General features: G+C 38.6%; 1 protein-coding gene across 2 annotated transcripts in view; it reads left to right on the top strand.

The window, feature by feature from the left end:
• Positions 1-24,920, top strand: part of TAF4 (TATA-box binding protein associated factor 4) — a 92,528-nt gene that overhangs the window by 36,379 nt on the left and 31,229 nt on the right. Inside the window, exons 3-4 of one of the 2 annotated variants that reach the window (XM_060772001.2) lie at positions 19,993-20,159; positions 23,087-23,206. In XM_060772001.2, coding sequence (XP_060627984.2) covers positions 19,993-20,159; positions 23,087-23,206 — 287 coding nt within the window. Of the gene's footprint in view, positions 1-19,992; positions 20,178-23,086; positions 23,207-24,920 lie in introns of both variants that reach the window. The other variant, XM_060772000.2, reaches the window with a different exon arrangement.

Genomic DNA, 24,920 nt, shown 5'->3' with positions numbered 1-24,920 from the left:
GCGCTGTACGAAAGTTTGAGCAGTCTTTGTGCAGTAGGATGTTTACAATAATAGCTGTCAACGTCCAGGTGTCCAGCCCCCAGAGGACTTCTATTTCATGGTCTGTCAAATTATCAACATACTTTTTGTGTACAGTTCTTCATTTATCTGTATCTACTGTGTTTAGTTAACTGGATTGTGATTGTAGTGTATGGTTCTATTGAAGTCCATGGAATTATTTTCAGTTAAGCATTGCAAGATCTTTGCAAGTTTGGCAGGACAGCACTCTTGGATTAAATGTACAGTCTGTCCTACATCTCTATCTCTATAGTGGCCAGATGCCCTTGAGAAGCCCATCGATAGGGAAGTAATTTTATTATTGATGTTCAATATAATAATGTTCTTGAACATGGTCTATAAAGTGTCCCCAAAGTCTCCATACATAATTTTAAAAACCAAGTCCTATTATATTTTATATTTTTATGTTGAGAATCTTTCATTAAATTTTGTAATACATTTTTTGTTAATAAAGGTACATTATCACCAATTTTCCATTTTCCATACGTATGGCAGCTTTTGGGATACCCTGTATATAGACCATATTGGTAATAGAAATTGTTGCCTGCTATTGAATTTGCCAAATGCTCATTTAAGTTAAAAACCAGCACTATTTCTTGTAATTATATAATTTTTAATCTACACTGAAGAAATAGAAACAATTGCATTTTGCAGTTTCTGCTACAAGCCATATTAAAGACTATGGTATAGACATAACTGTATTCATGTATATAGATTAACACATTTGCTTCTACTAGTACAGGAAATTAGCTGTTCTTCTGCACTAACATTTGTATCCCTTGTTACCCAACTTTTCTTCTCCTCTTGTTCATCATAACCAGCTGTGAATTACAAAACAGAATAATTTCACACTCATTAATCTTACTCCTCTCTGGGAGTAGCCTGGAAATAACTATATGTAACACACCAACATGGAAACGAACATTGTAATGTACAACCTGTTGGGATTGAAAGAACATGCATACAGAAGTGGAAGAATGGGAAAGAGTTTATATTTTTATAGGTAACGGCAGTAATTATTCTTTTCTGGCTTGAAATGTAATATAAGTAATTATATTGGCCAGGATCCCAACAATTACGTGACCAGCTCTGAGCATTTTAAGGTGGGAATTTTGCAGTTGAACAGCAGACCCCCCCTCCCTTCCAAATTTCCTATGCTATATATCAGGATAATTTGCAAACTGAGGGTACTTGCAAAAGCAGCATGCAATCTGAAATTCAGGAGAGCTGTTCTAGGAAGAAAAAGCTGAATTCTATTGGGCACAAAAAATGTGGATGTGTCTCAAGTAGCTGTCTAGTTGCTTAGCATTTGGGTTGTCAAACTCTCATTGTAGTGGAATAATACAATTGCCAAATACACCAAGTCCTAAGTTACGAACAAGATAGGTTCTGTAGGTTTGTACTTAACTTGAATTTGTATGTAAGTTGGAACATTTTAAAAGTGTAACTCGAGTGAGATATATATAGGGGGGGGGGGCTTTAGATAGCACAGAGAAAGGTTAATAACCCTGTGGTATTTGTTTTGCTGTCTTTGCCCTTGTTCAGAAGATTACACCTCACTTTCTGTCCCTGTGATAATTGTTTTTAAATGTGGAAACAATGATTGATAATAAAGCTTCAATGGAGATGTCTTTTTCCCATGACTATTCTTTCAGGCATGTATTGCCCTTCTGAGGGGTAGACTTCTTTTACTTCCTGTTGTCTCACTTCATTCTTAACTATGAGTTGTTTGTAAGTCGAATGTTTGTAACTTGGGCACTGCCTGTACTACCAAAATATGCTAAAATCTTTGGTTGTCGAATATAAACATAGTCATAACCAGTTTCCCCTGTAAGGCTCTTTTAAGTTATCCCTAAATATTGTTCATGGTAATTTTGCAATTTTATATTTGTTTGATGAGAGAGTGAGAACGAGAGTGAGGGAGAGATTATTGCAGAAAAATAAATACAATTTGTTTTGCATATGTAGTTGTAACTACATTATAACTATAACTTCTTATAACTATTGCAAACTAGAATTGCTCTGACCAAAAGTTCTTTTGCATTTCCTTGTGTATTTCAATATTTCACATGAATATTACAACCAGTGTCACTCTGAGATTATACATTTGTGTTTGTCACACACACCTTAGATCATGGACAAGGGTCTCACATGATGGAATGGTCTTGTCCATTGGGACAAGCTTCCACATTAACCGATCATTGGCTTTTTATTGGTGCCTCTGTGTGGGGGTGTCTGTGGAATAAAAAGCAGACATATCAGTGTTCTCTCACTTATCACGGGGGTCCCGTTCCAGGACCCCCCGCGATAAGTGAAAATCTGTGAAGTAGGAATGCCATGTTAATTTTAATATTCATACATTATATTATATATTTTATATATTTTTTTCTTACCCACGCTTCCTTACCCACCTCCTGGCCCATCCCAAGTGTGCCCGCCTGCCTCCCTGGCCTCCGCAGAGCCTGCGGAGCCACACAGGCAGCAGCAGGCCAGGGAGGCAGGCCTTCCCCGCTTTGCCTCAGGCCACCACACTTCTGGGGTCCTTGGCCTCCACTGGACATAAATATTTAATATTTTTATTCATATTTTCAAAAACCTGCAAAACAGCAAGCCCACTAAAAGCAAACCACAAAGTAGTGAGGGAACACTGTAGTACATACAGGGCCATAGCCAGAAAAATTTTTCGGGGAGGGTTGAAATTTGGGGGGGGGGGTTGAAAATTTTGAGGGGGGGGGTTGAAACCTGCCTCCTAGCTCACGCTGAAGCAAAGAGCACAACAGGGGCAGAGCAGCCTTCAATAGCCTGAAGCTCTGCCCCTGTCAACCACCTCCATCAAGTCTGGCCTCCTTAATGAGAGCATTCAACACATCCCCCGGTTTCTTCGCTACATCAGCTATTGCTGCAAGTAATGACAGTGTGAATAAATTGTCAATATTTGCTTGAGATAGTGCTTGTTAGTTCTGGAGGGACTCTTAATTTTTTCCGTCTCATAGACTTAGCATGGGGATTTGGTTAACCAGTTAAAATTCATGAGTAAACCAGTTTTTTTAACCTGAATTTTTTTTGGGGGGGTTGGTTGAACCCCTAACCTCCCCCCCCCCCCCCGCTTACAGGCCTGAGTACATATCAGTAAGAAGTAAGCCACTGAGAGAAAACCAGAATTGGTTATGTTATGTCAGGATGTTAAGTCTGTATTTCATGTTCCAAATAAAGCATGATTCCTCTTTTGTTTACATGCAGACAGGAAAAAATTAAATCATTATTTGGTTCACTCAAAGCTAATTTTCTTGATGAATGAAGAAAGAGTGCAAAGAGAATAACTCTGCCTGATTGGGAAGACAGAATCAAAACAATACCATTAAAGAATGAGAAAAAAACCACAGTATGAAATTAAAACTCCAAAAGCTTTGAAAAAGAAAGTTTTCATTTGGGATTTCAAAACAACTACTAAAGGAGCAGTCCACCAATGTTGAGGGAAGCAGTTTTAGGAGTATGGAGCAGTAAGTGAGAATGGATGACGCTGAACTCAAGAAGAAGAAACTGTCGAACGAGAAGCCTGATCATATTTAGGGGCTAGTGCTTTGGTTGCCTTCAGTGGGGATAGAGTAGAAAATAATTTTTAAGAGTGGGACAGGATAGCCAATTGGAGGGGCAAAGGGCCATGGAGGGGAAGAGTCACAGCGCAGAGACATTAAGATCAAGTGCACAAAACTTCCAAACAGGATGGGGGAGCAGAGAATTTTTCAAGAGAACGTGGATATGGTGGGCATAAAGGAAAGCTGGTGAAAATGGTGAGCATCAGAGTGATATGGCCAATGTCTTAAATTCTATAAAAAGGGTAGGAGAACCCTGAATTTATTTAGTTTCTGCATTTCGGCAAGATTGGGAATTACTGTGGTTTTTGGTTTGAAAGGATCTGAGGTTTTTTTGTTAGCAAATGAAGTTCTATCAGGCAAAGTAGAAAGAAACTAAGTTCTAGTTCACTGCCTGCCTTCTTCAGCATTCTCCCCACTCCTTCCAAGTATTTGCTAATTTCAACATTCTCAGTCATTATGTATTTATCATTTACTCATGGACTTTAGGAACTACTTTGCATATATGGTGGTATACAACAGGAAGATAGCAGAAGGCACCCTTGGGTTTAAATTGACCAAGGAGTGGCCAGAACATGGCAATAATTCCCCCTCATCCCTAAGATCTGAATGTTTTCCAGTATCGTCCATAGCATGTTAAGATGTGATGGCCTGGGGCCAGGGGTAAGGAAACAAGCGTTTCCTTCCCATCAGGAAACAAATTCCCTCCCCCATGCGGGAAAACTCTCTTTTTGGGGGGGGGGTGGATGGGGAAAAATTGCATTATTGAATATTTTCATTGTTCTAAGACATACTGTTCACCTGCATAGGACCATGTACAATACCAAATCATTAACGTTTCAGGTCTTGGTTTCCTTTTCTCAGTATTTTTATGGAAATTAATGTGCTACATCTGCCTAGTGGAGACAAAATAATCAAAGCTCAAAATTTATTAATAGAGAAGACATTGTGTCTGGGGAAACTGTGGTGCCAAGGAAGGGATTTTGCAAGTCAGATATGGCAAAATTGTATTTTAAAGGCTAGCAGTCCTCTTTTCTCTCTCTTCAGAACTAGTTATGGTGTTTGAGTGTGAAAACCATGTGGTGTGGCTCTTTTACAGATACAATATAGGTTCACTCACTTTACTAAAGATTTGGGTTACAGTGTGTGCTGCACACCACAATTGTCAACTACTGAGGTTAATACTACTTCCCTCATCTCTTTCACCAGAGTACTTGTGTCACTGTTGGCCTCTTCCAGCATTTATCTTCTAGTTTGCTTATTATTCTCCTCAAGGCTGTTGAGGCTTTCATGGTAGCAAGTGGGCTGAAGCATTATTCTTCTAGCATTTGCATATTGCATTTTCCCCTCCTGGTTGCCCTGCTTTTTCATTTCCCTTTTTGTACTCCAACAAGGTTCCTGTTCCATCAGTTGTCCTTCAGTACTTTCACTGGGTAATTGTGCTTGCTGTTGGATGAGTTGTATAGACCTTTAGAACAGTTGCAACAAGGACTTCATATGGACGTTAGTATTTGTAAACTATGGTGTTAAGATGAAATTTCATACACTCGGATCAATCCACATTATTACATTTTTTTTCAAGTATCTGTAGTGTGTAGCTTCCATAAAGTAGAAATATTTTAATAGCCTATATCAGGTGTGGGCAAATTTCGGCCCTTCAGGTATTTTGGACTTCAACCCACAACTCCTAACAGCTGATAAACTGGCTGGGATTTTGGGAGTTGAAATCCAAAATACCTGGAGGGCTGAAGTTTGCCCATGCCTGGGCTATATATATGTGTGTGTGTGTGTGAGGGGTGGTGGTGGTGGTGTGTGTTGTAATTGTTCCATTTGTCTTTGATGTTGATTGCTAATGAACCATATGTTGAATGTATTGTCGAAGGCTTTCATGGCCGAAATCACTGGGTTGTTGTAGGTTTTTTCGGGCTGTATGGCCATGGTCTAGAGGCATTCTCTCCTGACGTTTCGCCTGCATCTATGGCAAGCATCCTCAGAGGTAGTGAGGTCTGTTGGAACTAGGAAAAAGGGTTTATATATCTATGGAATGACCAGGGTGAGACAACCATATGTTGAATTCCAGTTAGTGTAAGATAGATGTCTGTCTTGTACACATCTTCTACCAGCCCAAGCTGCCTATCTGACCGCATCTCGGCCTATGAACCCACCAGGACTTTGAGATCTTCCGGGGAGGCCCTGCTCTCGATCCCGCCAGCCTCACAAGCACAGCTGGCGGGGACGAGAGACAGGGCCTTCTCGGTGGTGGCTCCCCAGCTGTGGAACGCCCTTCCCACGGACATCAGATTGGCACCATTTCTGATGGTTTTCCGTAAAAGAGTAAAGACCTGGTTATTTGCGCAGGCGTTCGAATGATTGGTGCAAAGACTGGTAACGACATAGGAATGGAACAGTGGACGACGAACCTGGATCATGTTTTTAATGATGAGATGTTTAGGAATGGTTACTATAGTAATTATGTATTAATTGTGTATTGGATTAGGTCATTAACTGTTTATATTGTTGTTGAATTTTGCTGTGTTTTGTGCCTTGTGAACCGCTGTGAGCCGCCTTCGGGCTGAGAACAGCAGTATAGAAGTAAAGTAAAGTAAATAAATAAATAAGTAAAATATGCCAAGAAAGTATTTTTGCTAGCATGTCAGGAAGTAACTTTTGTTAGAGCACCACACCACCACATTCACCATTATTCCCATTCTGAAAAAGAAATGGGACAACTGTCTTTCACATCTCCCATCGTCTTGATAAACTGGTGGGAACCAGCCCATAAAGTCTAAATTCCCAAATCCCATACCCATAATATATAGTATTATAAGAGGCAATAATCTTTCCTTGGAGATCCCAATATATGCCCAAATTGTAAACCATTGGGGCTGGAAGAATTTAAAATATGCTCGTAAACCTTTACTTCTCTTCATATGTTGCTCTTTGTAATGTAGCATTTTGGGGATGGATGACAGTGTTTGAGACAATGTCACAAATGGCCTGCAGCAAGGACTATATGAGAAATATTCTGAAGTATATAAAAAAGTTATATCTGTAACTTAAATTAAGGCTGTTCTTGACCAATTTGAATATCTCTTTTTTTTAAAAAATTGAGTGATAACAAATTAGTGTACCACTGCCAAAAGAAATAGGCTGTGCTCTTTTATTGTTATGAAAAGAATCAATTTGATAACCAATTAAAATCACTCTCCTTTAATCTGGCTTTCAAAAAGAACTATAAAAGGGTACATTAGTACTCTTGTTTTTAATTTAGCAAATATATTTCTGACATGCATGGACGATACTGGAAACTGCTTGGTTAAGTATGTTGGATTTTAAATAATTATTGAGGAGTACAGGTTCAGCTGTGCTTCTTCCTTGCAAAGTCAGACCTGGTTATGATAAGAGATCCCTTGATTTCATTCCTGTTTGGATTACTGTAATACCTTCTACATGAGGTTGCTTTTGAAAAATGTTAAGAAACTTCAGCTGGTCCAAAATATTGTGGCCAGAATGGGGTCAGTCACAGGGTGTTTATAACTCCTTTGCTGAAACCACATAATTGGCCACTAGTTCAGGCTGTTACATGGGCTGCTGTATATATATATATGCATGTGTTGATCGACCTCATGTATAAATTGAGGGCAAGTTTTGGGGCCAAAATTATGGATTTCGATATGATCCATGGATAAGTTGAGGGCCATTCTTTGGAGATGGGGAAGCAACAATGTCAGAAACTGTGCCACAGTGGAGAGAGTAGAGAGTGAGCCTTATGATTCTTGAGGTGGACTTTCTCTTGTTCCTGCTATCATCACAGATCTGTTGGATTAGGACACGAGAGAGAGCCTTTTCAGGGGCTTTTCCACCCTCTGGAATCCTCTCCCATGGAGGCCAGATCTCTCTCTCTCTCCCCCCCCCCCCCCCCACATCTCTTCCACTGCTTCCTTTTCGTTGGCTGGCAGAGACGTTTTATTCAAGCACCCAGCATGATGTAGTGGTGTGAGTGTTGGACCTATTACTCTAGCGACACAATTTTGAATCTTTTCTTGGCCATGGAAACCTGCTGGGTGACCCTGGGCAAGTCACACATCCTTAGCCTCCAAAGACCAACTCCTTCTGAACAAAACTTGTCTAGAAAACTTTTCTTTAGAATCGCCCTACGGTGGAAATACCTTGAAGGCACATAACAGCAAATAACATATTGTTGTGGTGAAAATGAAAAGAAAGCACTGTTGCGTCAGTTCCTTGAAAAAAAGGTAGGATGTGACAATACATACATTTTGCAGATCAAATCATGATGGCACTCAGACCAGCTTTTTCTAGAGACAGAGCTTGGGAGTAAAAACATCCAGTGGTTAATTGATGTCAGAATCTGCATCTAACCATGCCCATAGCAGTGTGGAATTAATGCAGTGTAACACCATTTTAGCTGTTATGGTTCAATGCTATGGAATCATGGGAGTTGTAGTTTTACAAGATTTTTAGCCTTCTCTGTCTGGGGGTGCTGGTGCCTCAGCAAACTAAAACTGCATTGTAGATGTACCCATACTGATTAGCAGAGTCCTTCCTACATAGAGATAGAGGAGGTTTATATCCCCCCCCCTCTCTCATTTGTGCGTAGGCATGTTGGAACACAAAAATGAAAGCTTCAAAGGATATATTCAGCAGCAAGTGGATTGTTTATTATTCTCCTTGTATTACTGCACAAATTGATCATTCTAACTGGTTTAGTTGTATCTTTTCATTTCCTCAGCCTGTTGATTTTGGGGATGCACTTCTCTTAGATACAGAGCACTCTGATGAAAGATCTATAATTCTGTTCTTCATCTCTTCAGGATAACAGTTGACCTAAGTATTCTGGTTTTCTGTCTGGGATGTATATGTCCGGAGGCAGTTTAAGAAACTGAAATAGAGACAGAATGAAAATCAATTTTAATACCAAATTCAAGGGAAATACTAAAATTCACATATGAGGTATTTCTGTAATATGCACTCATGATGTATTTATTCAGTAAAATAATATCAAAGCTTTTAATACTTATTCTGAGTGTCCTCTTTTCCGAAATGCTTGGAAGCAGAAGTGTTTTGGATTTTGGAATACCTGTATTTGTGTATACATACATAATAGGATATATACTGGAAATGGGAACCAAGTCTAAATGAAATTCATTTATGTTTTACGTACATCTTATATATATAGCCCGATATTGCATCAAACTACACACATAGTTTCATACACTATTTTAAACAACTTAAACAAAGTTTGTGTACCATCAGAAAGCAAATGCCAAATGGTTCAGGAACCCCTAACTTAAAATAACTTGTCAGGCTTCTATTTGAAATTGTAGAAAATGCTGTCTTATTTTCTGACTCAACATAAGGAAATACACCCTCAAGACCATTTTGCCTCACAAAAACTGATGAAAGTGGTGACCTCTTTATTTTATAGTAAAGGTGGGGTAAATTGCTCCTGATCCTCTGAGGCCACACATGGCTACAGTTTTTTGGGTTTTTTTGGTAGTAGAATACTGTACAATCGTTAGATTTGCTAGACTGTTATCAACAGTGTATTTCTAAACTGGCAAGATTTCTACAGCTAGACCTCTTTCTTGACAGGCTTATTGTGTTTGGTGGAACTTTGAATGTGTTCATAACTTATTTTTAAGGCAGCTGCCACCAATCTGTAGTTTATGGGCAGTTTCAAACCCTTTAAATTTCATGTAATGCAGTAGCAGGATTATAGGCCAATTGATCTATGCTATTTTCTATAGTACTGTTTGAAGCCTGTGGCTTCTGCTGTAATAATTATTGTTAATGCTATTTTATTGGATTTGAGGGGGGTCCAGATATATATTCCTTGGGAAATATTCCAGGAAGATAGTTTTATTTTGGCTTGCAATAAGATAGTATTGTCAAATTTGACTACCTGCCAGTAGTTCCATGAAGCTGAACAATGTGGTGGTTTTGATATAATTTACTTAATTCCACCTGCTATTTTTATACAAACTATTTGCTATTACATGCATTTAAGTATATATTTTAATCGCATATCGAATCTTTAAGAGAAGTGTGATTTCAACGAATAGCTGTATTTCCATCTCATATTCATTCAGAAGCATCAAAGGGGTTTGTTCTGATTAAAATGTGAAACCAAACTCATCTCCATCTCTAATTTTAAGTACGTTTTCCCAACTATAAGTCCTATTGAGTTCACTTCTTCCATTTTAAAAACAGAGATATTAAGCTTGTTAGACTCAGGATTTTTAGTTGTTGTTGTTGATGTTGTTGCTGCTGCTGCTGCTGCTGTTCATTTGTTCAGTCGTTTCCGACTCTTCGTGACCTCATGGACCAGCCCACGCCAGAGCTCCCTGTTGGTTGTCACCACCCCCAGCTCTTTCAAGGTCAATCCAGTTACTTCAAGGATGCCATCCATCCATCTTGCCCTTGGTTGGCCCATCTTCTTTTTCCTTCCATTTTCCCCAGCATCATTATCTTCTCTAAGCTTTCCTTTCTTCTCATGATGTGGCCAAAGTACTTCATCTTTGCTTCTACTATCCTTCCCTCCAGTGAGCAGTCGGGCTTTATTTCCTGAAGTATGGACTGGTTGGATCTTCTGGCGGTCCAAGGCATGCTCAGAACTTTCCTCCAACACCACAGTTCAAAAGCATCTATCTTCCTTTGCTCAGCTCTCACATCCGTAGGTGACTGTGGGGAATACCATTGCTTTTAATTATGCGGATCTTCGTTGCCCAGTGTGATGTCTCTACTCTTCACTATTTTGTCGAGCTTGGACATAGCTATCCTCCCAAGAAGTAAGCGTCTCCTGATTTCCTGGCTGCAGTCTGCATCTGCAGTAATCTTTGCACCTAGAAATACAAAGTCTGTCACTGCCTCCATTTTTCTCCCTCTATTCCCCAGTTGTCAACAATTCTTGTTGCCATAATTTTGATTTTTTTATGTTAAGCTGCAACCCAGCTTTGGCGCTTTCTTCTTTCACCTTGATTAGAAGGCTCCTCAGCTCCTCCTTGCTTTCGGCCATTAAAGTGGTTTCATCTGCATATCTAAGGTTGTTAATGTTTCTTCCAGCAACTTTTACCTCAGCTTTGCATTTGTCAAGCCCTGCACATCGCATGATGTCTTCTGCATACAAGTTGAATAGGTTGGGCGAGGGTATACAACCCTGCCGTACGCCTTTTCCAATATTGAACCAGTCTGTTGTTACGGTGCCGCAACTCCCTGTTGCAGTCATCTACATTATTTTGCTTATATCTTGTACTAGAGGAATACATTATTTAACTGTGAAATGTTTCTGCCATTTACATTTGAGGTGTAACAGAGTCTGATTCAGAGCCAGCTCCCTGGATTTGAACTGAAACTCAAATCCAGAGTGTTCGTTCTTTGGCATTAGGAAAGCAAAATGGCATGTTTAAAGGGGTTTTGTACACATCTGTATAGAATTTGGAGATATATTATATGCTAAATAATAGATTACTCCCACTAACTACCAGACAGGTAGCTTCAGGGCTCTTTGGGCTAAACATCTGTAAAATGTGCTGCTCCTCAGTCTTGGCAATAAATCCTAATTTGTCCATGCACTGTCTCCTTAGTATTGGGGTTGCTTTCTAGAGTATTTGTTTAAAAGACCCAAAATTCAAATATTATAGAACTGTATAAATGAAGAGCATAGGCAATGGGACTTAGCAAACAGAGAGGCAGAGCATTTGTCTTCAGATGCTTTTTCAGTCAGCATGACAAGCATAGAGCACCAATTAGCTAAGTCTATTAAAGTTTAACTTAGGAGTTGATATAACAGAATGAAATGACAGCTTGCTTGAGAGACTATTTTTGTTTTGTTTTGGGGTTTTTTTTTTTGCCAACACTCCAACTGTTGATTTTCAGTGATACATCTTAAAAGGGTTGGGGATGATGAGAGGATGATGGGAGGGTGCTTTACCAGCAGTTCAATCCCTGTTGATACATTTGATGATCTCAGCTGATATTAGAAACTTTCCTGATCCCATTTCTTCCATAGTTTCCTTTTGCAGAGGAGAAGAGACAATTTAAATGTTTGGACCAGTCAATGCAGAATTGTTTCGGTCCCAGGGGTTTCACTCCTGTTGCCTGGCTTCTCTCTCTCTTTTTTAGTCTATTACAAACGAGTGTGTCTTAGGGCAGGTTGCTAGTGATGTAATGTTCTCACCACTTATGCTCACTCATTTCCTACCTGTAGTGAAGGCAGATAGTAATCCTGGAATCTAGTTCCAGTCAATGCCCCACCTTATCTATGAGGGTTCAGACTGCCTGCCTTCCATCTCAAGGGTGCCACTGTTGTTGTGGAGTTGCTTCTGTTGTCTTCTGTCCATGTGAATTGAATTAAACAAATGATCAAATGCATTGGTAATTATTATTTATTTATTTATCGTGTCAGAAGAGAATTGAAAATAGTTATGTATTTGTTGTTGTTCATTCATTCAGTCATTTGTGACTCTTCGTGACCTCATGGACCAGCCCACGCCAGAGCGGTCGGGCTTTATTTCCTGAAGTATGGACTGGTTGGATCTTCTCGCAGTCCAAGGCACTCTCAGAACTTTCCTTCAATGTACAATGTGTAATGTATAAAAAACCATAAACAGCGTTAAAAACTTGCATTATACAAAATTTCCTTTGACCAGAAGCTGGCCACTTGGAGTGCCTTTGATGTCGCTGTAAGAAGGTCTTCCATTGTTCATATGGTGGGGCTCAGACTGCATTGCAGTAAGTTGGTCTTTGGTTTTCTCTTCCCCACACTCGCATGTCGTGGACTCCACTTTGAGGCCCCATTTCTTAAGATTGACTCTGCATCTCAATCGCAATCTGTTCAGTGTCTTCTAAGTCAATTATTATTATTATTAGCATCACCATTATTATTTATTCTGCTCAAGTGGTGGTCTGTGAACTGGAGCTGGTCCCCAAACCACTGACTGCTGGTCTTTTTACAGCAGGGGTGGACAACTCTGGAAGCCCAGGAGGCCGCATTCGCCCTCTAAAACAGGGCTTCCTAAACTTTTCAATTTGTGACCCTTTTCAGCCTGAGAAATGTTTCTATGACTCCTGAGTATATTGGTATATAAAATAGATATAAAAACTAAACATTTATTAAATATTAAAAATATTTGGAAAAAAACCCTCCAAAAATCAAACTTTGATTTTGTCTCACACTGTGCTGATCTGTAGGCATGTGCTAATGTAGCTTCCTGCCACTTGATAGATCTTCAGGCTTTGTCCATCACATTAAAATTGTTTGCTATTTTGTCTAAAAAATACAACTTTCCTATTGCATTGTATATAATGGAACTTGAGCATCTCTGGATTTTGGTGTCCATGGGGGTGGTCCTGGAAACAAATTGAAATAGATACTGAGCTTAGATCATATTTATAAGCTGATCTCCCCTCCTTTCCTTCTGGATCATACTACCTTGATATTTTTCTTATATGTTTGTTCTGTGCTTTGATTAGTGACTCACTAGATTTGTTCTGCTATTCTTTAATGCTTGGATATTCTGATGGTTCCAGCTGCTCTAAAACTGCATTTGGCTGAATTGGCTCTAATTTGACAAAATTAGTCCAAATTGACCTGATTCAGTTTAGGCTTCAGAATGACACAGGATAGTAAAGGAGGACAAGTTTATTTGTTCAATAATTACTGAAGAGTTGGAAGGGATATATTTTAGGACACAAATCTGTTTGTGTAGGTTGATGGTGAGCTTTGCTTGACACAGGCAATATATTAAGTTAATTTAGCATTCACACAGGGATATGCCCCAAACTCTGAAAGACATCAGTTCTGAGGGGAATTTTGAATAGAATAAGTGATACAAAAAAGTTAAAAGCACTTCCTTTCAGCATAGATACACAACTGTAAAGATTCAGCCCTCTTTTATCTTCTCTGTATTACTGTTCTTTCTACCTATTTTCTCCTAGCTGTGTCAGTTTCCTTTCTGAAATATGCCTAATTTCTCTTTGAAGCCCCAACATTGGTGGCCAATTTTTGAAAGTGGCACTTGATATATGTTTTCAAGAGCAGCAGGTGTTTGTTTTCAGCCTGAAGTGTGTTGAAGATCTATGCTGATTCACTGTTTCTTTCTAGGCTTAATGAATGCAGGGATGTGACAGGGAAATGGGCAGAATGTTTTTGTTTGACTATGGTATTTACATGTTGGCATAAAAATACCAACTTCTCGAGTGAGAGGCACTTAGGTTTTTATAGAAACACTTAATTTCTTGCATTAATCGAGCATGTAATCCAGTTGAAGTTCAGCTCTTCTGAGTCCTGGCTATTTCAGTGTGAACCATAGAGTAGAAGGAGCCCATCAAGTCCTATTCCCTGCTCAGTGCAGCATCTCCAGTTAAGGTCTTCCTATCAGGTGGCTTTCCAGCCTCTTTTTGAAAACAGCTAGAGAATGAGTTCTTCATCATCTCTCTAGGCAAGTGGTTCCATTGCCAAACTGCTCTCACTGTCAAGAAGTTCCCTTTGAAGTTCCATTGAAAATGGCCCTCCTGTAAATTAAAACCATTAGATCTAGTTGTACTCTTTGAGGAAACAGAGAACAGGCTTGCACTTTCCTTTTTGTTGCAGCCACTGAAATATTAAAAGAGTTTGACCATGCCACCCCATAGTCCTATCTTTATTAAGTTGGACATACCCAGCTCCCCCAACCTTTTCTCTGTTTTGTCCTCTTATCCTTATTTCCTTCTCTAATCTTGCTTCACACAGAATTACCACTTTACCATTGAAGTTTCAAGTATATACCTATGACCAATTCATGATCCTTGTGACTAAAGCTGTATTCTGTGCATGTTCACATCGTGTTTAGTGAAAAAGCAAAAGCAAACCAGTTATTGGTATTGCCTTAAAAGAAAGCTGTAGTCATAGACATATATTCCCATCAATCAATCAAATCATTTATTTTGGTCATACACCAGCACAGGAAATAAAAGTTACAGTTTCATACAAACTTGGTATGTTTAGTACATTTAAAATATAAATATAAATACTGAATGAAGCACAATAGGGGTGAGGGAGTGGAAGGGGAAATAGGGTAAAAACATGCAATGCACAGGTCTATCAGCAAATGATAGAATCAAGGAAGATGATTACTGGATACACAATTAGAAAAAAGGCTGGGTTTACTGTTTGTAAAGGTTCAAAACATTACCTATCTTAACAATGCATTTTTATACATATTTCTCAACTGTCTTTAAATGTATCTGCCTCCTCTCCATTTGTCATCAAATTGGTTTTGACTTTTGATGATCTTATGAGTGGAAGGCCTCCAAAAACCCTGCTCAGGTCTAGCAAACTGAGACCTGTAGTTTCCTTAATTGACTCAATTCACTTGAAGTGCAGTCTTTTCTTTACTTTCTGTCTTCTATTTTACTCATAGTCATTTCCATTGAGTCATGTCATCCCATCATATGTTCCAAATGTAGTAGCCTCTATTTAGTCACCTTGGCTTCTAGGGAAAGTTCAGGTCTGATTTGCTCTCAAGATACCCATTTACTTGTCTTTTTAGCAGACCATTTTATACTTAAAACTCTCCTATAGCACCACATTTCAAATGACTTTTCTTCAGATAGTGTTGAAATGGACCTTGAAAACCATGCTGTTAACTAGTTAGCTCAGCTCTTACTCATTGTCTTTAAATCTTCTAAATCTGAAGAAAAATGCTGAATTACCCATACTTCAGTCCTCATATTTTTAAAAAGTCCTCATATTATTTCAGTATGAAATATAACCTTGTTAAAAACCTCTTCTAACTGGAATTCTTGTTTTTTTCTAAGTGTTGGGCCTTCATGGTTACAGAGATAACTCTTAAGTTTACAGTGTTGTCATGTTCTAAATGTTCAAGCTAGAAGGGAAAACAATATGACCCTCTATGCTCATTTTTAAAATCAAAATTGCAGTACTAGAAGCTTCAAATAGTAGTGTTTGGATATTATGCTTATTTAATAAAAGTTAAAGCACCTTTTGTTAATAACTTAACTTGAATATTATGTTTTAGGAAGGCAATCGTGTGATTATATTCATTGCCTGTCATCATGGTGGGTAGGTGGGTGGGAAATGCCAGGTGGAATTTTCCTGCTTATGACATTCCCCATGTGATTCCTAATTTAATAAAATCCACTTGAGTCTGTTCATAGACTTTCTCACTTCATCTCAGTTAATATTCAGATGAAGTGGGAGAGTTTATGAATAGCCTCAAGTAACAAATAAAATTAATGTTTCTAGAGTATGTGACACTGAACAAGCTGATGGCTTTTCTGCTGAATAACTTGATAAACATATGTCTGTGGCTGCAGATATTGACTTAACTGAGATGATTTATTCTGCTACCTATTTGGATTGTATGATCAGCCTAATTTAAACAGATACACGGACACAGGTGTTGTATTCTAGGCATACATTAGTTACACCCCATTTGAATTACTATAGTGTGATTTACTTTGGGGCTGCCTTTGAAGAATATCCAGAAACTTAAGCTGGTGCAAAGAACTACAGCCAGATTTTTAGCTGCAGGGATCACGCAACTCCCTTGATGCAACAAATTCACTGGCTTCCAGTTTGTTTCTAGGAACAGTTCAAAGTATTCGTTATGACCTATACAGTCCTATATGGCTCTGGCCCAGACTAACACCCCCCCCCCCCCCCCCGCCCCGGTATGAGCCTGTTAGGGCTCTAGATCATTAGGAAGAGTCCTTCTCTCAGTTCCAATGCCATCACTGTTGATGGGGACATTTCAGTGGCTTCCCCTGGGCTCTGGACCTCCTTTCTCACAGAAGCCAGAATGGCTTTCTGCATGTCCTTCCATCAGCAGTCTAAAACTTTTTCATTCAGACAGGCTTTTAAAACAGAAAAGGATGTCTTATTTTAGTAGAATTGTTATAAACAGCTTCTTATTTATTGTATAAATCTATTTTAATTGTTTTAATGATTGAATTATTTCAAATCTATTTTAATATCTAGCTTGTATCTGTTTTTAAATTGTTAGCCATTTTGGGTCCCAATTCTGAAGAATAGATGGCAAGCAATTGGTTAAATTACTTTCAGAATATGGGAGTAAAGTCACCTTTCCATTCCAACCGAGAATGGAGATAACTTGAGACTTAAATGGTGCATAACATATACTATAAACCATCAGAATCCAGAAGATGTGCTGCACTTTTGTTTTCCTCTTGCCTGTTCAGTTTTGGACAGAATAGGGATCTTGTGTAACAAAAACCTGGATGATGCATCTCATACAAATTATTTATTTTAAGCGTACTTTGTTATGGGGAGAAATTAGCGAATCATGGGAAATCACAGTTAACTATAAAGACTTTTGAAACAAATTCCTTTGATTGTTAGAAAGAGAAATAACTCCATTATTCAGTGTATTTGTCCTTCTAATTTCTGTTTTTTACCTGGCTTTACACATCAGTAAGGGCTACATATTTGTTGCAAAAACAATAAGAGCAATCATGACAAAAAACAGGCTCAGTGTGCTGATTTCATGGAAACAGTCCAGGATTGTGTGCCGAAAGATGATTCCAGAAAAAAATTAAATGATTATACAGTTTTTTAAAGAATGGGTGTACTTATGTATATAGGGATGGAAGAAAGGAATGATAAATAATATAGCAATTTCACTTTTAATGAGGATGTTCTCCTAGAACAAGATGCTTTAGTTCTGGGGAGGGGTCATATAATACTTGGAAATATGTTTTGTAAACTAATTAGTGTGACCTTTCCCTCATTTCCTTGACCTTCTTCTTCATAAGAAGATAGAAGTGTTTCACTAAAAATGAAATTTAAAAATCTCAACCCCTACTCTTATTATAATAACATCCCTGAAAAACATGTGCAAATTGTGACTTGATATGCTTTACATGTAGCCTTGTTATTGTTTTTGGAGCTTCTCCGTAGATCTTTTTACAGCGAGTGGGAGGGGATTGCATCACTGTTAGCTGCAGACTACGGAAGCATGACTTGAGACTCAGAAATATCAGGGGGTTATTTTATGTCCTCTGCTCAGAGGGTTTGTGGTGAATGACAGAAGGTATAAATACACACAAGGATACTGTGGAGCTTTGTCTCTGTGGAGCACTCAACCTAAGTCATAGGTAAACGAAGAAGCAGTAATGTTTCTAAAATGCAAACCCCTATTTCGAGGATTTAGAGCCTGAAACAGGGACAATGTTTGTGTGTCACCTGTTACTTATGCAAAGAGTACTCAGAGGTGGTTTTGACCTCTGAAATACAGCTTATAGCACCTGGCATTTGTTGTCTCCCATCCATGAACTAACCCTATCAGAAGTTCAGATGGATCTGGTTCCTTTAGGACATTAAGTTCAGGACAGGGAATGTGTATGTGTGTGAGGAATGGGTTAGTGGAGATAGTGTGAACAGGGGAAGAACAATCAAATCAGTACTTGACAGTGTATGTGGGTGAATAATACTTGACTAAGTGTGCTACGTTTCCTGTATTTTAGTTTTGCTCATAAGACTTGAGGCCAGTACTTGCACGTTTGGTTATTTCTTTTTAGTCCTATTCCGCCATAGCTATTATATCAGGTTAAGAGAGTAGATATGTGTGACTGAACAGGGAATAGCTGCCTTATTTGCCGTCATTTTATTTTTCTTTGGGGATGTAATTCTGTTCTGCGCTGTCTATTACAGATGCATTGGAGGCCAGTTACAATTTTATAACCACTTTTGCGACTAAATCTGTTATGGAAAATTAATTTGGAAGTTAGGTAATTTGTGTTCCCATTTCTAATGAAACAGGCATTTAATTGATTGGTGGCTTTTAGGTGTGCTTGAGTGAACTGTACACACAATGGAGTGTGTAACCCCCCCCCCCCCCCCCAATAATTTATTTTATTCAGGAGTAATTAATGTAGAAAGCTGGGTGATTTTTCAAGATAAGCAATTCTGCAAAAGCAGGCAATGTGGTGACTTAAAACTGGATAGTGGAGATCTGAACTGAAATCCCCCAAAACTCCCTGTGAGATATTTGAGCTATTTATTGGTCCTAATTGGTCATATGGTTGTGATCTTAAACTTTTATAAAAAGGATTTTGGCAGCACATAATACGTTTGTGCATGACACGGCTGCTAAGGGAATATTCATGGTCCTTCAGATTTCTTTCTGTGCCTCGGAAAGTGTGGAGAAGAACAAACTAAGTGGATCCTTTTAATGTGAGTAGTTTACAAACTTCCCAGCTTTGGTTCTTTACTTTGATTTGCAATATCAGTAGTCATTTTTGCTCTCTTCTTCTGCTTTGAGTGACATTCGTGTAAGCCCTCCAGTGTAAGCGGATAGGCAAAGCTTGTTGAGAAGGTCCTTCTCCCATAATCTAACTTAAAGTGAGAGAGGGACATTCATGAGAAAGGCTTTTAGGGGCTTCCAGTGGTTTATGAGAGTGGTGTGTGGAATAGCAAGTCGACAAAATGACATCTTGACAAGTTGGTAATTGTCTTGCTGAAGAAATCTCTCTTGCTATTGCAAGATTTGTCCAACAAAATTGTTTAAGGTGGTCTTTGGGGTGGATTTTGATATAGTTTTGTATGCTTGATGTTGACTGCACTTTACTCAATGTTAATGAGTTTTATATGCTTGAATTCCTCTTTTACCTATTCAGAGTCTTCAAGATGTGGCAGCTTTATATTTAATAATCTAAATACTACTTGCTTCTCAAAATGTAGAGACGGGGGGGGGGGGGGGGAGGACAATTAGGTTTCGCCACTTTGAGTCTTCTTTGAAAGAGATAAAGCAGGGCACAAATGTAATAATAGTAACAACAACAACAACAACAACTATAGGGACTAGAAATACTCTTCCCCCTTGTTTTAAACAAACCCTCTATTTTATATGAAACTGTTTTATGATGAACCAGTCCACTTACCACTACTTCAGCTGACAGTAGCTGTTCAAAGCCTCAGGCGCTACTACGGTAGTAGTGCTGGGATTTGAATTTGGACCTTTCTGCTTTCAAACCATGCTCTCTCCCAGTGTGGTCCCAGTTGAAATATTATTCAGTTACTTTATCAGCATTGTGGCATTCAAAGACAGCATAAAAGACAGAAAAGGAACCATGCAACATTATTGAGTCTAGTTGAGAAAAAAAAAAGAAATATCTAAACAAGTTTCTAGTCCATTGTAGAGCCCCCAAATGTTTATGCTGGAGTTACCATAGTTTCAAGGGTGCTATAGGAGTCTGTTACAGCTTTTTATGCAAAAAGTTGCATCTTCATTACTTCAATACCTGGAACAACTTTCTGTTTCCTATCTCATTTCTTATGGGTGCTTTCTTTCTTCCATTTTAGGCATGGTCCTGGTGCGTAGCGAGAATGGCCAGTTATTGATGATCCCTCAACATGCTTTGGCACAGATGCAGGCCCAAGCACATGCACAGTCCCAGTCTCAAACGACCATGACTCCTCGCCCTGCCACACCTACCAGTGCTTCTCCAGTACAGCTCTCGACTGTGCAGGTCAGTTCACTGAGAAATGTAAGTAGAAGACAACCTTAAATTTTCTTATATTTGAGGGTATCTGGGTTAGCCTCATCCAGAGGCTCAAGCTATCATGATGTGCCTTGCATTGTATTCTGAGTGTCTACCTAATATTTTCCTATTCTGATAATATGTTAGCAGAGTTATCAAGATGCTGCCCTCTGTTCCTTCAAGATTCTTGTGCTATACTTTACCAGATCTTCCTTGTGTATTGAGATAAACTTTTCTTTCTTATCAAAGGGTCTCATTGCCTGGCTCTAAATCAGAGCTCTTTGATGTACATATAAAACCTCAATTTCTAAAAAATTGATAGAGGGAACTAAACACACAATATCAAATCCCTGGCTGAAATAAATGGTTCAAATGTTCAAGTTTGCAAATATTTTCTTAATTTGCCTGTATAACATCTGCATAATTTGGTACAGCATTCAGTTTTCCATACTGTTAGGAATTGAAAAGAAATACTGTTAGTTTTCCATACTGTTAGGAATTGAAAAGAAAGGACATAGTATGAAAGAGGGAGACTGGGAAAAGGGACATATTTTTGGAGTCTATGCTTGGGATGAGAAACCACCAGCCTATGGTGGTTCTTTAGGCAAAAGAAGGTTTCCCAATCTGGTCTAAGCGGAGAGGTTGATAGTTGTGATGGGAGTAATCTCAGTCACTAATTTCTACAATTCCTATTGAGAGCTATGGGTTGGATACACTTAAGACAGCTATATGTATATGGCAAATAATCCCAACACAAATTCACATTTAAAACCTATAGGTATGAGAAATACTGCTTTTTCTTCTTCTTAAATTAGAATGGTCACTGCCAACACTTATTTGGATCCATGCTTTAGTGATCCGACATCACTGTTTCAGCCCCAGTGTTTGTGATAGAAATGTGATAGTTATAAGTAAAAACTCTGAAATTAATATGATTCTAATGAGCAATTGTGATTTTAGAAGGGGATAAGCTGAACAGGAAATTTCAGGACACTGACTTTGGCCCAGACTGGACCATTATGTGGGTGACACATGCAAAATTTTACCAGTGTCATTTATTTGTTATTTGTATTTAGCAGTGAATGAAGAATTGAGGGAGGGAGGAGCTGGTAGATGACCTTCTCTCAAGCAGTGTCTCTGGTGCTTTTCTTTGGGTGTAGGAAGTAATAGTCCTTCAACAAGTAGGTTTGAAAAGCAGTTTAGGATGAGTACAAAAATGATATGGGGAGGAGGCGCTTTTGTGACCAGATCATTCTTGTTTCCAAACCTGTTTAATGTTGCTCGCTTTTTCAGGGTTTACCTCTCCCTTAAGCTGCTCCTTTTTTGAAATTGGTTGGAGATTGATCATAACATTTCACTGTTCTCTTGTTGGTTTATTGTTCAGATGTTTTATAGTTTTGGTGTTTGTATTGTTTTCAGATCTTTTGGGAATGTCAAATAGCCACGAAAGAGCAGGTCATAAGTTCCGTAAACAAATAAATGAGCCTGTCTGGTTGTCCCTCTGATTATATCCTCCCATGGTAGTTTTTTACTACAAATAAATTATTTTAAAAAAACAGTTGGAAACTCCTTGTTGATAGCTCATGTTTCCATGGAAAATCTAATTTTGCACTGAGTGCCATGCCAAATATTGGGAGACAAATTGTAATTATGCAGTTTCAGGGTCCCTGCCCTTCCCATTAACTCCTTCTTGGAGCTGTATGTCTCTTCTTGTTTCTATTTGTTAAAAGTCCACTTTTCTATCCTTAGGAAATTTCCAGGATATTTTATGTATTTATTTACAATTTTTGTAAAATGTTTGGGTCCAAGAATTTTGAAATGATAGATATCAACAAAGCATAAAATTATTATACCATATATTATTTATGAGATTGAAGAAATTGATGTCAAGTTGAAGGATTTATTTTTATAACATGTCTTGAAAACTCAGAATAGTTGGAGCCTGTCAGATTTCTAATACAAGAGCATCCCATATAGTACAAGCCAGTATCATAAATGATCCCCTTCCACCAATTTATTAGTACAATGTAACTATCGAAATGTGTTTAGTGCACCTTTCTCCAAACTTCCCCATGTTATCTGGGGAATCCGCAAGACGGGGTAAGCTCTCTTCTGTCAGCTCTAGCTTCCCATGCGAGGACATGAGAGAAGCCTCCCACAGGATGGTAACATATCCAGGTGTGCTTCTGACAAAAAATAAATCTGGGGATTATGATGGTTCCTCTTCAGAAAATCTAGAGAGAAATTTTGTTTGGGATTCGGACTATAAATGCCTTGCAGCTCATTCATATAAAATCAGACTTAAATTGATAGGTGTAACTATGAGGTTTTAAAATTGAATTTGAAAGTAATTCATCTCAAATATTAGAGTTAAGACAGAACATTTCCAATAAAAAGTAGTTTTTTTTATTTCATAGTTTTAGATAAAGGCACCAAGATAGGAACATGTGCATTATTCTGTGAACAGTTATGATAGTTTATAATGATTTTATTCAGTTAAAACATCATAGTATTATTTGATGAAGTAATGCTTTTTAATCTACAGCCCTCAAAGCTACAGCGGGGGTCACCTGACTATTGCAATTTCTGTTTAAAATCTTTACATTTTTAATCTGCAGGTTTTTTTATATTTAATGTTTTGCATAATTTTATGGGTTTACATACATGAATAATAAGGACTAGATTTGATGCTGTGAGATGTACCTGTCAAGCAGTGTGAACCATTTAAATGTGCAGGTCACATCGTGGGAAGACCTGAAGACAGCACACAAGATTAAATTTAAACTGAGTTTCACGATACGGTGTTTTTGCCTACTTCACATATAATGACTTTCTTGGACTGTTGTGTTCCAAATGGATTGATTTATGTATATGTAGCTGCTCCTTTTTGAATGTACCTGGGATTCTTTTTGCAGGCTCCTGGAACGCCTATAATCGCACGGCAGGTGGCCCCGACCACTATAATCAAGCAAGTGTCTCAGGCACAGACAACTGTACAGCCCACAACAACGTTACAGAGGCCGCCTGTAGTTCAGGTACATTGGTCAAAGCAGGCCCTTATATCTTCTACTCCTGAAGTGAACCATTAGCTGTGCTTCAAGAAGCAGAGTTATGCCTTCCACTTAATCTGATTCAAACTGAAACTGCATCCTAGTACATGGCTTCTCAGATTATCAGATACGTTGTTCTTCTGTGCCTTCAAGTCTCATGCCAATTCAAAGACAAACTTGTCACAAGGTAGTTTTGGCAGAATTTGTTGAGAAGAGGTTTCTCTTTGCCATCCTGTGAGAAAGTGTGACTTGCCCAGTATCACCCAGTAGGTTTCCATGGCCAAACAGGAATTTGAACCTTAGTTTTCTAGTCCAGCACTCAAACCTCTATGCCACTCTGGCTTTCTATTAGATATGGCTAACTGATTTTTTTAAACTAATGTACTATATTATTATTGAATTACCATAGTTTCCTGGAAACACTCTGATGGTACTGGTCCACCAACCACTACTATCCCAGACTGTACCTGGTGTGCTTGTGCTTTGTGTATATCAACATGGTGTATGACAGACAAATCTGTGTAAAAATTACTTCCTATAGGCCAGGAATTTGAAAATCACCAGAATATAACACCGAATAATATTTAATGTAGCCCTTCTCTCATCTGGCCTAATTTTGATTATTAGTTCCATCTAGAACAGTGATGGGCAACCTTTTGAGCTTGGTGTGTCAATATTTGCCAAAAACCTGAGCATAACTTGGGTGGGGTGTCAACTTTGAGAAAAAATAAACACAATTTTGCAATATTTATAGTTTAAATAAGAAAAATGTATATTCCATGCTGAGTTATGGAATGAACAATGCTCAAACGTGCAGATGTTAAATTTGTAGAGCCTTTTACAAATTTAAGGATGGAATTAGATTGGCTCTTATAAGGTGTACTTCTCTGTATGCGGCCGCATGTGGCCGCGTGTAATCAAAAATAGCCATGTGTGTCAGTGCTGACACGCATGTCATAGGTTCACTATTATGGATCTAGAATAAACCTGTGAATCAAGGAACTGACATCAGTAGTGACATACCAACTTCCTTTTGATTCAGTGGATCTGTTTAATCAGGGCTGAGAAGTTCATGTTACATCAGTAATATAAGAGTTAGCATCCAATCATTACATGTGAAAAGGGAAGTCTCAATGAAAATGTCCTGAAATAAATAATGCATTTAGGAACCGTTTGTGAAGGTGAAAACACTAAAGAGTATGAACACCACAGAAAATTCCTGCTCACTAGGGGTCCTTCCAGACAGGCCCTATAACCCAGGATCTGATCCCAGGTTTTCTTTGGATTGTGTGAGTCCACACTGGCAGATAATCTAGGATAAACAGAAAAACTGGAATCAGATCCTGGGATATGGGGCCTGTCTGGAAGGGCCCTAGGTCCACTTACAACTAAAAGGCTAAAGCAGTTGTGATGAGACATTCACAAGAATTATTCTGAATCACTAATGGAAGGTGTGTACAGGTGGAAGGTGTGCAGACATAGTTTAATTGCAGTTGAGGACAAATCAACGTAAGGAAATGTTTGTGGCTTAAATTAATATCCCTTGCCTATTCTGTTGGTGTACACAGCACCCCTTGAAAGAATTTTGAGTGATTCTTAAGAAGCAGAGATGAAACAGGTGCATGTGACTGTCCCTACAGCAAGTTGCACAGTGCTCTTCTGCCTTTTAGGCAATACACATGCCTTTAATCAACTTCCA

The sequence above is a fragment of the Anolis sagrei genome, chromosome 4 (genome assembly GCF_037176765.1).
Source record: "Anolis sagrei isolate rAnoSag1 chromosome 4, rAnoSag1.mat, whole genome shotgun sequence".
NCBI lineage: Eukaryota > Metazoa > Chordata > Lepidosauria > Squamata > Dactyloidae > Anolis > Anolis sagrei.
This window is presented reverse-complemented; position numbering and strand designations above follow the sequence as displayed.